Source organism: Zalophus californianus, chromosome 1 (genome assembly GCF_009762305.2).
Source record: "Zalophus californianus isolate mZalCal1 chromosome 1, mZalCal1.pri.v2, whole genome shotgun sequence".
In the NCBI taxonomy this organism is placed as follows: domain Eukaryota; kingdom Metazoa; phylum Chordata; class Mammalia; order Carnivora; family Otariidae; genus Zalophus; species Zalophus californianus.
Window position 1 is genome coordinate 135,812,302 of NC_045595.1, and position 19,101 is coordinate 135,831,402.

Here is a 19,101-nt window from a genome sequence, read left to right on the forward strand (position 1 = left end):
CTGGACAGATTTCATCATATTATCCACTGTTGTATGTAGGACCCAAGAAATTTAAATTAGTTTTGCCTCTTTGATATGAAATAAGAATAAATGAACTCCTATTTCTTCTTCCCATATTATATAGAGAATATTAGTCCTTAAAACATTTATTGGGTCACAGACACTTTTGAAAATATGATGTAAGACATGGTACCTCTTCTAAGCAATATACTCATATACATATACAGAAACATCAGCATGAGATTTCAGGGATTTTTGACTCACAAAATCTATTTATAGACACTAGGGTCTAAAGAAAAGGTGTGTGTGTTGGGGGGGGGGGGGTGTGTGCACGCGCATGCACAGGCCAGTCCTTTAACATTCATTTGAAGATAAGTCAATTTGCAGACAAAGTAACCACTTCCCAAATTTTTTTAAATTTTGTTTAATTTCAAGGACCAATTTATATAAAATCCAGCAATACACAATTTAAAAATGATTCTAAATTAAACTACAATTCAAGGCACACTCTAGAGTTTTTGTTTGTTTTTGATAACGGAAAACCTATACTATTTTCATTCAAGATTCCTCTATCAGAACTTTTGTTAATTTTGCTTGGATTCACAGGTGAAAATAGTTCATTTACATCACACTGGAGGACAAGTTGAGCCCATTTGTTTATTTACTTATTTATTGACAATTCTGAGTTATAATTCACATACCAAACAATTCACCCATTTAAAATTATACAACTCAATGGTTTTTAGTAGATTCACGGAGTTATGTAACCATCACCACAATAATTTCAGAACATTTTCATCAACCCAAAAAGAAACCTGTCCTCTTTAGGTCCCTCCCCATTCCCTAGCTCCTAATTCCAGCCTTAGACATCCTCTGATCTGTTTTCTGTCTTTATAGATTTGCCTATTTTATTTCACTTAAGTGTCCATATAACATATGGTCTTTTGTGATTGGCATCTTTGATTTAGCATAATATTTTGAAGGCTCGTCATGGCATGGCATGTATCTATGTTTACTTTATTTCTTTCTATGGCCAAATATTCTACCCTATGGCTATTCCACACTTTGTTTATCCATTCATCTGTTGATGGAGCTTTAGGCTGTTTCCAATTTGGGGCCATTATGAATAATACTGCTATAAACATTTGTGGACCAGTTTTTGTGTTGACCAGCCCCCTCAACTTTTAACCCCACAAAAAAGTAAAAAGAGAACTCTTATAACAAAACTATACAGAATCTGTTTTGCAGTAATTCCGGACTTTTCAAGATTCAACAATTTCCATACCCAGCATCATAGAGGCTCATCATGACAGAGAGACCAGCATCATGACTCTATCATAGAATCAGAGGATGTTAGACATGTTTTCTAAGATATCAACAACTGCTACTTTCTGCTACTTCTCCATGCATAGAAAAGAATGTTAGACATCCCCTGGTCCCCAGGAAGTTATCAACAAACATTACTGAGCCCCTTGCAAGCAGCAAGCATGACTGTGCATATGTAACTGCGCTGTGGACAGAAGTCATATGCCAAGTATGAGCTGCCAAACTACTCTGAGTTCCCCATTCTAGTCTGAAGCACTTGACACCCTCACTACTTCCCACCTGGGTTCTGCCTACAACATTAGCACTGTTATACCTTTGACACCCTGCCTCTCTTTCTGGTTACCTACTGCCTCCCCGTGGGTGATGTTCCGTACTCACTCACAGAGACCCTCCCTGCTGACTCGACCCTGCCAACTATCTCCACTCCACCTTTGAGACTATGGCCTAAGCTTCATCACAGCTTTCCCTGCTGAATTAATGCCCCTCTGGACTCTGGGTTTGCCAAGTGCTGGGCAAAATGCTCAGGAGGTGCACAGTGAATGTTTGTTGAGTAGAGGACCCGTAAGATTTCCTATCAGGGCTGTGTGTGTGAGGTGGAAAGGGGTCAGAATGAATTCGTGGCTTAGTGGCATTTATCAGTGATTAATTGTTGACATCTCCAATGATCAAAGCACTTGGAAACCTCAACTTAATCCTGAGTCACTCTCCTTAGCTATTATGGTATTAATACAAGTTTATTCACTGGGATCAAAATGATTTATCTGATAAAGACAGACTCAGAGGCATAGGAAGCACATTCCTAAAGATTTGACCCATTAGAATAATCAGACAGAAGACCCAAAGAGAAGGTTTAGCTGACCACTTATTTCTTCTGCTTTGTATTTCAGAGCAATCTTACTTTGGATCTTTAGATTTAATATCAATGAAATTCCGTGAGGCATAACCTGGAAGGCTGAATCATAATCTACTGTGACGGGGTCCTGCTAAGCTTTGCCATTCTTTCAGAGGAGGGTTGCCCAGGGAAGCCAATTTTTTCAGATAGTCACAAGGCTCTAGTTGTGGAATATCAGGATTCTGCCTGTAATATTTTTGCAACTTCTCTAGCACTGTGGGCAACCCAACTGTGGAGGCGTAGAACATGGGCCCACCCCTGTGTCTTGGCCATCCATACCCATGTAAATAGACAACATCGATGTGCTCTGGAGTACCAGCCATCCCTTCTCCCAAGATACGGAATGCTTCATTGATGAGTGAATATAAGCAGCGCTCAAGGATCTCATCCTGGCTAATGATACGTGCCTCAATGTGATACATTTCTCTGTACTGTGACAGAAATTCAGAAAGCCAGGGGTCAGGTTTGTGAATCCTACCCAATGGCTTATCATATTGGTACCAACCCTTACCTGTCTTCTGGCCAAATCGTCCTAATTCACAGAGCATATCAGGAATTGGGCAATATCTCCCACTGCCTCGCTTTCGGGCAGGAGTTCCTAAAGGCAACATAGGTCCAGTAGGACCTTGCCCTTGTCGAGATTTCCAACCCACATCCAATCCAGCAAGATCTGACACTCTAAAAGGTCCCATTTTGAAACCAAACTCTTCCAGCACCTGATCTATCTCCTCTGGCTTACTGCCTTCTTCTAACAAAAAATACGTCTGATTGTAATAAGGTTTCAACATCCGATTGCCAACAAATCCAAAACAGTTACCTACAACTACTCCAATTTTTTTAATCTTTTTTGCTAAATTCATAACTGTGGCAATGGTAGTGGGGGAAGAGTACTGGCTGGGAATAATCTCTAACAACTTCATCACATGAGCTGGTGAGAAGAAGTGAGTGCCAATGACCAAGTGAGGGCGATGAGTGGAAGAAGCAATCTCATCAATGTCCAAGGCTGAAGTATTGGTGCACAGGAAAGCTTCTGGCTTGCACACAGCTGACAGTTCAGCAAAGACCTGCTTCTTCAGGTTAATTTCCTCAAATACTGCTTCAATGACTAAATCCACACCACCAAGCTCCTTCACAGATGAGGTTAACCTGGGTTTTGGTCCTAACCAAGGGTGGCTGTTATGCTGCATTTTGGATGCTTCCTTTTCCAAGAGGGAGGAAATTATCCTATCGGCAGTCTCTAGCTGCTTCTTGTCTGAGTCCACAGCAATCACAGGGATCTTGGCCTTCGCAAGAGAAATGACAATGCCCCGGCCCATTGTTCCCAAGCCTGCAGATAAGAGTGAAGAAAAAAAAGAATGATTCAATGATATTGGGAACTGAAATATTATTCAGTAAATGGGAGGCTTCTGTGGCAATAGGACATTTAAAGAGATCAATTCAAGGAATACAAATGGATTGAATATTAGTTAAGATTAGGCACTGTGTTAAGTGCTCCAGACGATGTGACATTGAGTAATATTCATGGACACGGATGGGAACACACACACACACACACACACACACACACACACACACACACACTGTTAGAATTAATAAACAAGTTCAGCAATGGTTATATAATATAAGATCTATATACAAAAATCAATTGTATTTCTATATACTAGCAATGAACAATCAGAATATGAAATTAAGAAAACAGAATAGCATTAAAAAGAATAAAATACTTCAGAATAAATTTAAAAAAGAATTGTAAGACTTATGCACTAAAAACCACAAAACCCTGAAATAAAGAAGACCTGATAAATAGAAAGACATCCCATGTTCATAGATCAGAAGACTTAATATTGTTAATATGGCAATACTACACAAAATGATCTGCATCTCCAATGCAATCCCTACCAAAAGTTCAACTGGCTTTTTGCAGAAATTAACAAATTAAATTAAGCTGATCCCAAAATTCATACATAAATACAAGGAATCAAGAATAACCAAAACAGGGGCGCCTGGGTGGTTCAGTTGGTTAAGCGACTGCCTTTGGCTCAGGTCATGATCCTGGAGTCCCAGGATTGAGTCCCACATCAGGCTCCCTGCTCAGAGGGGAGTCTGCTTCTCCCTCTGACCCTCCCCCCTCTCATGCTCTCTCTCTCTCTCATTCTCTCTCTCAAATAAATAAATAAATAAAATCTTTAAAAAAAAAAAGAATAACCAAAACAATATTAAAAAAGAAGAACAAAGTTGGAGGATTCATGCTTCCCAATTTAAAAACTCATGACAAAGCTACAGTATTCAAGACAGTGTGGTATAAGGGTAGACCTATAGATCAATAATCTCATAACTTATGGCCAATTGATTTTTGACAAGGGTGCCAAGACAATTCAATATGGAAAGAACAGTCTTTTCAACAAATGATGCTGGGACAACTGGATATCCACATGCAAAAGAATGATGTTGGACGTCTGCCTCACACCATATACAAAAATTAATTCAAAATGGGTCACAGACTAAAGTAAGATCTAAAACCATAAAACTCTTATGAGTAAGTCTCCATGATCTTGGATAAAGCAATGGTTTCTTTCTTTTTTTAAATTTAACTCTTTTTTTAAATTTAAATTCAATTAATTAGCATATAATGTATTATTTGTTTCAGGGGCACAGGCCTGTGATTCATCAGTCTTATATAATACCCAGTGCTCCGGAGTGCGGCTGGAGGCCGGGGAGACAGGAGTGACTGACTGCTTTTCTCTGGGGGCGCACTGAGGAGCGGGGCCCCGAGTTCTCGGCTCCTCCTGGGCAGAGATTGGGAGGCCACCATTTTCACTCTCTCCTCCAAAGCTGTACAGAGAGCTTACAGGGAACAAAAGCTCCCGAGAGCAAACCTCAGCAGATTGCTTAGCCCGGCGCAGCAAGAGCGGGGCAATTACGCCTCCAGCAAAGACATTTGGGAACCACGGCAACAGGCCCCTCCCCCAGAAGATTAGCACGAACAGCCAGCCAAGACCAAGTTTACCGATCAATGAGAACGGGAGAACTCCAGCGCTAGGGGAAGACTGCACATAGAATTCATGGCTTTTTTACCATGATTCATTAGTCTTTCAAAGTGAATTTTTTTAACTGTTTTTTTTTCTGAATTTTTTTTTCCCTTTTTCAACCAACATCTTATCAAACCCTTTTTTTAAAAAAACATTCTTATTTTTCATTTTTAGAGTCATATTTTATCCCTTCATAGTAGTTACCCTTATTTTTGGCATATATAAGTTGTTCTCTTTAAAATTTTGAGACACAGTTTCTTCTAACATATCAAAATACACCCTAAATCTCTAGTGTATGGCTTTGTTCTAGTCTCCTGCCTGATCACATTCTCTCCCCTATTTTTTCCTTTCTTTCTTTCTTTTTTTAATCCTCTTCTTTCTTTTTTCAAACACCTTCTTATCAATTCTTTTTAAAATTTTAAATAATTTTCATCTTTACAGTCATATTCCATCCCTTCATTGTATCAACCCTTATTTTGTACATGTATAAGTCTTTCTTTCTTTAAAATTTTAGGAGGCACTTTCTTCTAACAGACCAAAATACACCCAAAATCTAGTGTGTGGCATCGATCTATGCACCAGCCTGATCGTATTTGATCATATTCTTTTTTTTGTTTTGTTCTGTTTTTGTTTGTTTTTATCTTTATCTTTTTCTTTTTTTTCTCTTTCTTTTTTCTTTCTTTCCCTTCTTCTCTCATTCATCTATTCTCCTCTGGACAAAATGACAAGACGAAAAAAATCACCTCAACAAAAAAAACAAGAGGTAGTATTGTCTGCCAGGGACCTACTCAATACGGACATTAGTACGATGTCGGACCTAGAGTTTAGAATCATGATTTTAAAGATACCAGCTGGGCTTGAAAAAAGCATGGAAGTTATTAGAGAAACCCTTCCTGGAGAAATAAAAGAACTAAAATCTAACCAAGTCGAAATCAAAAAGGCTATTAATGAAGTGCAATAAAAAATGGGGGCACTGACTCCTAGGATAAATGAGGCAGAAGAGAGAATTAGCGATATAGAAGACAAAAGGATGGAAAATAAAGAAGCTGAGAAAAAGAGAGATAAACAACTACTGGATCACGAGGGCAGAATTCGAGAGATAAGCAATACCATAAGATCAAACAACATTAGAATAATTGGGATCCCAGAAGAAGAAGAAAGAGAGAGAGGGGCAGAAGGTATCTTGGAGCAAATTATAGCGAGAACTACCCTAATGTGGGGAAGGAAACAGGCATCAAAATCCAGGAGGCACAGAGAACCCCCATCAAAATCAATAAAAATAGTTCAACACTCCAACATCTAATAGTAAAACTTATGAATCTCAGAGACAAAGAGAAAATCTTGAAAGCAGCTTGGGAGAAGAGATATGTAACCTACAATGGTAGAAACATTAGATTGGCAACAGACCTATCCACAGAGACCTGAAAGGCCAGAAAGGACTTGCATGATATCTTCAGAGCACTAAAAGAGAAAAATATGCAGCCAAGAATACTGTATCCAGCCTGGCTGTCATGGAAAATAGAAGGAGAGATAAAAAGCTTCCAGGACAAACAAAAACTAAAGGAATTTGCAAACACGAAACCAGCCCTACAAGAAATATTGAAAGGGGTCCTCTAAGCAAAGAGAGAGCCTAAAAGCAGCATGGACCAGAAAGGAACACAGACGATATACAGTTAACAGTCACCTTACAGGCAATACAATGGCACTAAATTCATATCTTTCAATAGTTACCCTGAATGTAAATGGGCTAAATGCCCCAATCAAAAGACACAGGCTATCAGATTGGATTAAAAAACAAGACCCATCAATATGCTGTCTGCAAGAGACTCATTTTAGACCAAAAGACACCCCCACATTGAAAGTGAGGGGGTGGAAAACCATTTACCATGCTAATGGACACCAAAAGAAAGCTGGGGTGTCAATTCTTATATCAGACAAATTAGATTTTAAAACAAAGACTATAATAAGAGATGAGGAAGGACACTATATCCTACTTAAAGGGTCTATCCAACAAGAAGATCTAACAATTGTAAATATCTATGTCCCTAACATGGGAGCAGCCAATTATATAAGCCAATTAATAACAAAAGCAAAGAAACACATTGACAACAATACAATAATAGTGGGGGACTTTAACACCCCTCTGACTGAAATGGACAGATCATCTAAGCAAAAGATCAACAAGGAAATAAAGACTTTAAATGACACACTGGACCAAATGGACTTCACAGACATATTCAGAACATTCCATTCCAAAGCAACGGAATACACATTCTTCTCTAGTGCCCATGGAACATTCTCCAGAATAGATCACATCCTAGGTCACAAATCAGGTCTCAACCGGTACCAAAAGATTGGGATTATTCCCTGCATATTTTCAGACCACAATGCTTTGAAACTAGAACTCAATCACAAGAGGAAAGTCGGAAAGAACTCAAATACATGGAGGCTAAAGAGCATCCTACTAAAGAATGAATGGGTCAACCAGGAAATTAAAGAAGAATTAAAAAAATTCACGGAAACCAATGAAAATGAAAACACAACTGTTCAAAATCTTTGGGATGCAGCAAAGGCAGTCCTAAGAGGAAAGTATATAGCAATACAAGCCTTTGTCAAGAAACAAGAAAGGTCTGAAATACACAACCTAACCCTACACCTAAAGGAGCTAGAGAAAAAACAGCAAACAAAGCCTAAACCCAGCAGGAGAAGAGAAATAATAAAGATCAGAAGAGAAATCAATGAAATAGAAACCAAAAGACCAGTAGAACAGATCAATGAAACTAGGAGCTGGTTCTTTGAAAGAATTAACAAGATTGATAAACCCCTGGCCAGACTGATCAAAAAGAAAAGAGAAATGACCCAAATCAACAAAATCATGAATGAAAGAGGAGAGATCACAACCAATACCAAAGAAATACAATTATAAGAACATATTATGAGTAACTATATGCCAGCATATTAGATAACCTGGAAGAAATGGATGCATTCCTAGAGATGTATCAACTACCAAAACTGAACCAGGAAGAAATAGAAAACCTGAACAGACCTATAACCACTAAGGCAATTGAAGCAGTCATCAAAAATCTCCCAACAAACAAAAGCCCAGGGCCAGATGGCTTCCCAGGGGAATTCTACCAAACATTTAAAGAAGAATTAATACCTATTCTCCTGAAACTGTTCCAAAAAATAGAAATGGAAGGAAAACTTTCAAACTCATTTTATGAGGCCACCATTACCTTGATCCCAAAACCAGACAAAGACCCCCATCAAAAAGGAGAATTACAGACCAATATCCCTGATGAACATGGATGCAAAAATTCTCACCAAAATACTAGCCAATAGGATCCAACAGTACATTAAAAGGATTATTCACGGGCGCCTGGGTGGTTCAGTTGATTAAGTGACTGCCTTCGGCTCAGGTCATGATCCTGGAGTCCCGGGATTGAGTACCACATCGGGCTCTCTGCTCAGCAGGGAGTCTGCTTCTCCCTCTGACACTCTTTCCTCTCGTGCTCTCTATCTCTCATTTTCTCTCTCTCAAATAAATAAATAAAATCTTAAAAAACAAAAAAAGGATTATTCACCATGACCAAGTGGGATTTATCCCTGGGCTGCAAGGTTGGTTCAAATCCGCAAATCAATCAACGTGATACACTACATTAACAAAAGAAAGAACAAGAATCATATGATCCTCTCAATAGATGCAGAAAAAGCATTTGACAAAGTACAGCATCCTTTCTTGATCAAAACTCTTCAGAGTATAGGGATAGAGGGTACACCTCAGTATCATAAAAGCCATCTATGAAAAACCTACAGCGAATATCATTCTCAATGGGGAAAAACTGAGAGCTTTCCCCCTAACGTCAGGAACGTGGCAGGGATGTCCACTATCACCACTGCTATTCAACATAGTATTAGAAGTCCTAGCCACAGCAATCAGACAACAAAAAGAAATCAAAGGCATCCAAATCGGCAAAGAAGAAGTCAAACTCTCACTCTTTGCAGATGATATGATACTTTATGTGGAAAACCCAAAAGACTCCACCCCAAAACTGCTAGAACTCATACAGGAATTCAGTAAAATGGCAGGATATAAAATCAATGCAGAGAAATCAGTGGCATTCCTATACACCAAGAAGACAGAAGAGAGAGAAATTAAGGAGTCGATCCCATTTACAATTGCACCCAAAACCATAAGATACCTAGGAATAAATCTGACCAAAGAGGCAAAGGATCTGTACTCAGGAAACTATAAAATACTCATGAAAGAAATTGAGGAAGACACAAAGAAATGGAAAAACGTTCCATGCTCATGGATTGGAAGAACAAACATTGTGAAGATGTCAATGCTACCTAGAGCAATCTACACATTCAATGCAATCCCCATCAAAATACCATCCACTTTTTTCAAAGAAATGGAATAAAAATCCTAAAATTTGTATAGAATCAGAAAAGACCCCGAATAGCCAGAGGAATGTTGAAAAAAAGAAAAGCAAAGCTGGCAGCATCACAATTCTGGACTTCCAGCTCTATTACAAAGCTGTCATCATCAAGACAGTATGGTACTGGCACAAAAACAGACACGTAGATCAATGGAACAGAATAGAGAGCCCAGAAATGAACACTCAACTCTATGGTCAACTAATCTTTGACAAAGCAGGAAAGAATGTCCAATGGAAAAAAGAGAGTCTCTTCAACAAATGGTGTTGGGAAAATTGGACAGCCCCATGCAGAAGAATGAAACTGGACCATTTCCTTACACCACACACAAAAATAGACCCAAAATGGATGAAAGACCTAAATGTGAGACAGGAGTCCATCAACATCCTAAAGGAGAACACAGGCAGCAACCTCTTCAACCTCAGCCACAGCAACTTCTTCCTAGAAACATCGCCAAAGGCAAGGGAAGCAAGGGTAAAAATGAACTATTGGGATTTCATCAAGATAAAAAGCTTTTGCACAGCAAAAGAAACAGTCAACAAGACCAAAAGACAACTGACAGAATGGGACAAAATATTTGCAAAGGACATATCAGATAAAGGGCTAATATCCAAAATCCATAAAGAACTTGTCAAACTCAACACCCAAAGAACAAATAATCCAATCAAGAAATGGGCAGAAGACATGAACAGACATTTTTCCAAAGAAGACATCCAAATGGCCAACAGACACATGAAAAAGTGCTCAACATCGCTCGGCATCAGGGAAATACAAATCAAAACCTCAATGAGATACCACCTCACACCAGTCAGAATGGCTAAAATTAACAAGTCAGGAAATGACAGATGTTGGTGGAGATGTGGAGAAAGGGGAACCCTCCTACACTGTTGGTGGGAACGCAAGCTGGTGCAACCACTCTGGAAAACAGTATGGAGGTTCCTCAAACAGTTGAAAATAGAGCTACCATTTGATCCAGCAATTGCACTACTGGGTATTTACCACAAAGATACAAATGTAGGGATCTGAAGGGGTACATGCACCCCAATGTTTATAGCAGCAATGTTCACAATAGCCAAACTGTGAAAAGAGCCAAGATGTCCATCGACAGATGAATGGATAAAGAAGATGTGGTCTATATATACAATGGAATATTATGCAGCCATCAAAAGGAATGAGATCTTGCCATTTGCAACGACGTGGATGGAACTGGAGGGTGTTATGCTGAGTAAAATAAGTCAATCAGAGAAAGACATGTATCATATGACCTCACTGATATGAGGAATTCTTAATCTCAGGAAACAAACGGAGGGTTGCTGGAGTGGTGGGGGGTGGGAGGGATGGGGTGGCTGGGTGATAGACAATGGGGAGGGTATGTGCTATGGTGAGCGCTGTGAATTGTGCAAGACTGTTGAATTACAGATCTGTACCTCTGAAACAAATAATGCAATATATGTTAAGAAAAAAAAAAAAGAAGAAGAAGAAGATAGCAGGAGGGGAAGAATGAAGGGGAGTAAATCGGAGGGGGAGACGAACCATGAGAGACGATAACTCTGAAAAATAAACTGAGGGTTCTAGAGGGGAGGGGGTGGGGGATGGGTTGGCCTGGTGATGGGTATTAAAGAGGGCACGTTCTGCATGGAGCACTGGGTGTTATGCACAAACAATGACTCATGGAACACTACATCAAAAACTAATGATGTAATGTATGGTGATTAACATAACAATAAAAAATTTAAAGAAAAAAAATACCCAGTGCTCATTACCACACGTACCCTCTCCAATGTCCACCACCCAGCTACTCCATCCGTCCACCCTCCGCCCCTCCAGCAACCCTCAGTTTGTTTCCTATGATTAAGAGTCTCTTATGGTTTGTCTCCCTCTCTGGTTTTGTCATTTCATTTTTTTCTCTCTTCCCCTATGATCTTCTGCCTTGTTTCTTAAATTCCACATGTCAGTGAGATCATATGATAATTGTCTTTCTCTGATCGACTTATTTTGCTTAGCATAATACCTTCAAGGCAATGGTCTCTGGTCTCTTATGACACCAAAAACATAAGGAACAAAAGAAAAAAAGAGATAAATTAGACACCAACAAAATTAAAAAATTTTTGTGCCTCAAAGGACATCATGAAGAAAGTAAAAAGAACCCATGGAATCATATATCTAATAAGGGATTTGTATCAAAATATATAAAGAACTCTCACAACTCACAATAAAAATACAATTTAATTTAAACATTTCTCCAAAGAAAATATACAAATAGCTAATAAGCATATGTGAAGATGCATCATTAATCATGAAGGAAATGCAAATCAAAACCACCATGAGCTACAACTTCACACCCACTAGGAGAGATATCATTAAAAAGAGAGATGTAGAGGTGAGGAGGTAGTGAAATTGAAATCCTGACACGTTGCTGGAAGATTGTAAAATAGTGCGGCTGCTATGGAAAACAATTTGGAAGTTCTTCAAAATGCTAAACATGGAATTACCACATGACCCAGCAATTTCACTCCTAGGCAAGTAGGTAGGCAGGTAGGTTTGTGTATATATATATATTCCCAAGAGAATTGCACACATATGTCCACACAAAACTTTTACATAAATGTTCATAGCAGCATTATTCAAAATAGCCAAAAAGTAGAAAGAAGCTGAATGTCCATCAACTGATGAATGGATAAACAAAATGCATCCCTACAGTGGAATATCATTCAGCTATTAAAAGGAATGAAGTACTGATATGAATAAAGAATGAAGTACTGATATGAATAAAGAATGAAGTCCTATAACATGGTTGAACCTTAAAAACATCACGCTAAGTTAAAGAAGTTGGAAACAAAAGGCCACATATTGTATGATTCTATTTATATGAACTGCCCAGAATAGGTAAATCCATGAAGGCAGAAAGTAGATTAGTGGTTGCCAGGGGCTGGGGGAAGGGTAATGAGGAATGACTGCTAATGGATACAGGGCTTCTTTTTAGGGTGATGAAAATGTCCTAAAATTGATTGTGGCTGGGTGCCTGGGTGACTCAGTTAGTTAAGCATCCGACTTTGGCTCAGGTCATGATCTCAGGATCCTGGGATGGAGCCCCGCGTCAGTCTCTGTGCTCAGAGGGAAGCCTGCTTCTCCCTCTCCCTCTGCCCCTCCCCCTGCTTGTGCTCTCTTTCTCTCTCATATAAATAAAATCTTTTTAAAAAATTTTTAAATAAAAAGAATAAAATTGATTGTGGCAATGGTTGCACAACTTTGAAATACCTAAAAACTATTGAAGTGTATTCTTTTTTGGGGGACATTGTTACAATGCACTTAAATTTCTTTTGAATTGTGGTAAAATACACATAACATAAAATTTACCATCATAACCATCTTTTAAGTGTGCAGTTATCGGCATTTGTATATTGACATTATTGTGCTACCAGTACCGCCATCCATCTCTACAACTCTTTTCATCTTGCAAAGCTGAAATTCCATACCCATTAAAAAATAACCCATCCCTGTCCTCCCTCCCCAACCCACGGCAATCATCATTCTACCTTCTATCTCTATGATTTGACTTCTCTGGGTACCTCATATAAGTGGAATCATATAGCACTTGTTCTTTTGTGACTAGCTTATTTCACTTAGCAGAATATCCTTAAGGTTTATTCATGTGGTAGCAGAATTGCTTATCTTTTTAAGGCTGGATAATATCCCATTGTATGTATATTCCACATTTTGTTTATCTATTCATCTGTCAGTGGACACTTGAGTTGCTTCCACTTCTAGGCTATTATGAATGATGCTGCTATGAACATGAATGTACAAATATTTGTTTGAGTCCCTGCTTTCAATTCTTTTGGGTGTATACCCGGAAGTGGAATTGCTGGATCATATAGTAATTCTATGTTTAATTTTGTGAGGAACTGCCATACTGTTACATTGAACTGTGAATTTTATGGTATATGAGTTGCATCTCAATAAAGTTGTTATAAAAAATATGAGTAGTATCAACCTTCAGTGAGCTTTTAATCTAGAGGTGGGAAGAAAATTCACAAATGTCCATTCTATAAGGTAAAGGAAGTGATACGAGAAGTTCAAATTTCTTTGATGAGTCAAAGGAAAGAGATTATTTTTGGTTGGATGAATCAAGAAAAGCTTCAAGATAAAGATATTTGTAGAAATATTTGAAGAAAGATCATATTGAAATAGGTGAAATTGGGGAAGTTGAACCAACCAGACTGGAGAAGGAGAAAGGAAAGTATTACTTTAAGCAAAGGCAAGAAGAACAGAAAATGTAGACAAATTATTTGATGACAAAGATGTCACTGTTCCTTCCCCATACCATTTCATTTTTCTTCTGGGCACATAGAAGACTATTCTGGACCCTCCATATCCTGACAGGGCCTGTGACTAATCCTGGTCAATGAAATGGGAGAGGAAGGTGGTGTGGGATCACGACCGGCCTCCAGATCTCCCACAAGACCTTCATTACTACCAGGATGTAGAGGATGCAGAGAACAGCTGTGAGGCCTTGGAGAAGACCCTTGAGCAGACTAGTGTCTGTGCACCAAAGCCACCCCAATGCGTATTTTTGTACCGCCTGTGAGCTAAGAATGGTTTTGCATTTCAAATGGTTGAAAAAAAGCCAAAAGAACAATATTTTGTGACACATGCAAATTATGTCAAATTCAAATTTCAGTCTCATAAATGAAGTTTTATTAGAATACAACCACACTAATTTGTTTCCATATTATCTGTGGCTGTTTTGGTGTGCAGAGTTGAGTAGCTGCAAAAGAGATCATATGGCCCAGAAAGCCTAAAATATTTACTATCTGGCCCTTTAAAAAAAAGTTTCCTGACCCTTGTTCAGGAGAATGGCAGAGTCATTTAGTTAGAAAAAACCTTGTCCTAGAATGAACTTTATGGAGCAAGCAGGAAATAAATCTTTATTGTGTTAAACCACTGAGATTGTTATCTGTTACAGCATCAAGTTATCTGTTACCTAATCAACCCATTGTGGATGAAGCTGTCTTGTGAAAACTATTTACATATTACTCTTCTATACTTTGGGGATTGGTTTGCTTTGTTTTGTTTTTTGGGAATTGGTTTGGAATACAGAATGTTATCAGTCATCAGAAATCCTTATTTCTCTGGAATATATTTAATTTTCAAATTGTATTAACTTATTTAATTTAATAAACATATTAAATTATTTAAAAACACTTCCTTTTCCAAAATTAATAAACATCTGCATTTCACTCAGTAGCAAGAGGGCTGGATAGCTCTCTCTGCTACAGCAACTTGTATCCGAAACTTTAGGCTGGATAAGTAGGAGGTAGAGCATGGGGTTCAAAAACCCTGGCCTCCCAGCTTTTGGTCCCAAGCTTCACATAAAATTTCTAACAGTATAGAAATTATAATCTCACAGAGACAATGAGGACTAACAAGATGCAATGTGAAAGTACTTTGTAAAGTGTCACGTAAGGTAGGTGATATCTCAGAACCGACCACAGAGCAATGAAGCAAAGACACCTGTGAAGGTCAAGTGCAGTTCTTCAGTGCTCACGTCGCGGAGCAGATCTGCTGAATGACCTGTGGGGCTACAAATCAACTTAGAATCCAAATCATAAAGTAGACCAGACTAAGGCTTTTTGCAAGTGTCCTAGCCATAATTTTAGATTCTCTTTAGCCCTATAAACAGACACATTTCATATAATCACCGAAACAAAAACATACATGAAAACACAATATATATTTATTTCAACAAGTTCTTAGCTCCAGGGTGCCTGGATGGCTCAAGTCAATTGAGCGGCTGACTCTTGGTATTGGCTCAGGTCAGGATCTCAGGGTTCTGGGATCGAGCCCCACATAGGGCTCTGCACTCAGTGGGGAGTCTGCTTGAGATTCCCTCCCTCTCTCTTTGCCCCTCCCCCTGCCCACACATGCTCTCTCTCCCCTCTTCTCTCTCACCCAAACAAATAAATAAATCATAAAAAAATAAACAGTTCTTAGCTCCCAATTTCTCTTCTCATAAACTTGTGGTCTCAAAGATCTCAAAAAAAAAAAAAACAAGCTTTTCACTGTTGGTAATTATGTTTCCAAAGGTGCATATTATATTTATATTGAATTTAGTTTCCTAAGTTTTCCTCATTAAACACATAGAGGGGTAAGGGGTCTTGCTTCCCTAACACTCATTGCCTTTAACTGCCATGGAATTAATTCCGGTCAAGAACCTTTTCTATTGACAGAAGTAAAGAAAGAATAAAGGATGCTTTCACTACTGGTTCTGTAGTTTTGGTCAACTGCATCTTCTCCCTTTTGGATGGCTCTGAGAGCCCAGGCAAGGGGGGGCAGACATGAACTTGCAGTGGTGCTGACCCATTCTGAGAAGCCTGGAAATGGGCTCATGGAGGTGCACACCTGGAGTTTTGCCAGGGGGGCAGAGTTGAAAGGGCAATGAGTCATGGAGTTCGTGGACCCTGACAAGACAGTGGCTGAAGGGATGACCCTGGAAGTGAAATTTGGAAAGAGAAGAAAGTAAAGATAAGGGGAGCCGATCAAGTAATGGATGTAGACGGAATAACCAATGAAGAGACGTAGGAAGATACAAGGTTGTCGGGGAAAGGTCAGAGCTTGAATTTCAGACGTGGAGAAATATTCAAGGTAAAGGCAAGACCTACAGAAAAGCCGTAAGTAGGGGTCATGTAAGGGAAGTGAGGTGAACATCACCGGATCTGAGGAGGCAAAGGCACCGGAAAGCAACAGGGCTGGATGTATTGTCCACGCAGGCGATGAAGACAATCAGGGTAGCAGCAGGATTTGGGGGAAAGTGGATAACTGTGAGCCAGCCACAATTTTCAGCAAATGGGGGTGGGAGGAGTAATGACAGTAATGAGGAGGGAGAGAGCGATCAGACCAGATGGCAGAACCACAGAGGAGTGCCCTGAAAGAGACAACGGTCTGAGAAGGGAACTGGGAAGTGGCACCGGGCCGTGGACTGTAGAGAAGCAGCAGCATTCTCCTAAGAGGCCTGCAGGAGGAGCGGGTGCCCAGAGTAAGCCGGGTCTCAGGCAGGAAGCAGATCAGGCTGGAGGAGCGTTCCAGAGGGCACAGGGAGCCGGGAGGCTGCGTCACAATGATCACGTGCACAGCAGTATGGGGACAGACGTGACAAAGGGGGAAATGACCAAACTCTCTCACTTTATTTGTATCCAAGTTATCTTCCATGGATTTTAAATGCTTCTTCAAATATTTTTCTGAACAATATGGGGTATACTTAAAAAAAACAAAACTACAAACTTTTAGACATGAGCCAGACACGAACCTGAAATCTTTTTTAAAAGGCTCACAACAAGGAAATAGGGACACTCTCAAACAATGGTTGATGAACACAATACTGATAAATTTCATCTTTGCTGTTATATTGCATTAATTATTCTTGGCTTGAAGGAACATAGAGAAGAAACAGAGTAAGTGCACAGCAACTAGAAATAAATACTGGCATTGCTGAAAAAAAAGCACAAAAAAGAAACACTCAGAGTTCTCTGTCACACTCTCTATCCACCTCCTTTAAAAATCACAAGTGAGTGGGGAGATGGGGTAACTGGGGGATGGGCATTAAGGCGGGCACGTGATGGAATGAGCACTGGGTGTTATATGCAACTGATGAATCCCTGAACTCTACCTTTGAAACTAATAATACACTATATGTTAATTAGTTGAATTTAAATAAAATAAAATTTTAAAAATCACAAGTGAACAGAGTCAATGCCGGAAAGAGCACAGTGTGACTGGTAACAGTAGACTGAGAAGATGTAGAGTGGGCTCTTTTCCTTCAAATTGGGTTGGTGCTGGACAGCTGGGTGAGGGTTAAGAAAGTTGACACTTTCAGTAAACTATGGACCTCCTCCCTCAGAAGACCATACATAAGCTGACACATATAACATTTTGCTTACCATTTCAGCGGGGTTTAAAATCCACCAAAGACCATTCTTGGGTCAAGACTAAGAACAAGGGAAGGTTAGGAAAGTAGCCCAAAGAAGCCAATCAGACGGCTAGCTTCTGAGGAAAGAAGAGGTTTTGTTTGGAAAAATTCCAGAGGGAAAAAGTAGGGAGGTCACTGTTTCAGGGTACAGAGAGATTTGAGGATAGTGGTGTCGAATGAGAAGTGAATGAATCCAGAGACCAGAAAACGCAAAGAGCCTTCATTCCAAACACTTAGCTACAAGAGTGACAGACTATACTTGGAAATGTGGTACAAATAATAATCATTGCTGAGAAATCCGGGAGTGAGAGATTCGTGCCAGGAAGAGGAGGCAATGAGCAAGAAAAAAATACGCAGAGTCTAGAGTCAGACAGACCTAGCACCAGACCCTCACACCGCTTGTGTTTAGCTCACTCTTGAGGAGGTTGGTATCTCTAGGCCTCACATGTAAAACGAAGATAACTCATGGGCTGGGGTGAAAACCAAGTTAGCCACACAAATAACATGCGTAGCATAGAGCCTGGTACCTGGTGGCCCTAAGCAAATGGCAGCACTTCCTATGTGCAGATTTGGAGAATGACTTTAACCCTACCACGTTCTTACCGACAACACCAACCGAGGAGATGGGCTGTGCTGTTGCTGTTTTCCAGGATGCTCCCGAGGGGGTTGACCACTTACTGGCATTCCTCTCCCCAAAGAAAACATATTGCAGGGCTCTAGCCTGCCCTGATTTCTGAAGGTACACGAACAACTCCTCCTCCTTCTTGATGCCCACTTCATAGGGATACTGGACGGCAGCCTGGACTGCACGGACACACGTTTCCTGAGAAAGGCACCCAGGATGCTGCTTTCGCATCTTCAGAAGGGCTTCACTGAAAACGCTGTCCATGTTGGACAAGCTCTGAATTGGCTTGTTGCAGAGTCTACGGGATTCTAAAGGCTGATCTGGAAGGAAGAAGAAAGAAAATCGGATCTTTGGAAATGTTACTTATACCAAGGGACTAGGAGTATGTAATAATAATAATAATAGACAACAACCTGCTCCAATTCAAAGCACAAAATTAAATACTATTCATCAAGATATTTAACATAACACTAACATCAAAATATCTGAATCACGTTAGTCCAGTAAGATAGAATTTAACAGATTCAATGCAATTTTCAAGTTACCTCATGTAGGCATAAAAGTTTCCTTTTCCTTCTGTTCCAAAGCCAAGACAGTGTTATAATAGATTAAATTAAATAGATTAAACTCTCAGTGAGTTTAAGGAAAATATTTCTGAGTTAAGAATATTTTAGATTCAAAATAATCTCAACTCCATTCCTGATAGTAACAAACACTTAAAAAGACCTAGAACAGAAGGCAGTGTTATATTGGTACAAGGGGAGACATACGAATCAGTGGAAGAGAATTGAGAGCTCAGAAATAAATCCTGACAATTAGAGCC

At 39.5% G+C, this 19,101-nt stretch overlaps 1 protein-coding gene across 1 annotated transcript in view; it reads right to left on the minus strand.

The window, feature by feature from the left end:
- Nucleotides 1-408: 408 nt before the first annotated feature.
- Nucleotides 409-19,101, minus strand: part of EHHADH (enoyl-CoA hydratase and 3-hydroxyacyl CoA dehydrogenase) — a 53,328-nt gene continuing 34,635 nt past the window's right edge. Inside the window, exons 6-7 of the mRNA XM_027586723.2 lie at nucleotides 18,257-18,598; nucleotides 409-3,545 (exon numbers count right to left, since the gene is read on the minus strand). Of these exons, the coding sequence (XP_027442524.2) occupies nucleotides 2,284-3,545; nucleotides 18,257-18,598 (1,604 nt within the window). The 3' untranslated portion in view covers nucleotides 409-2,283. The remainder of the gene's footprint in view (nucleotides 3,546-18,256; nucleotides 18,599-19,101) is intronic.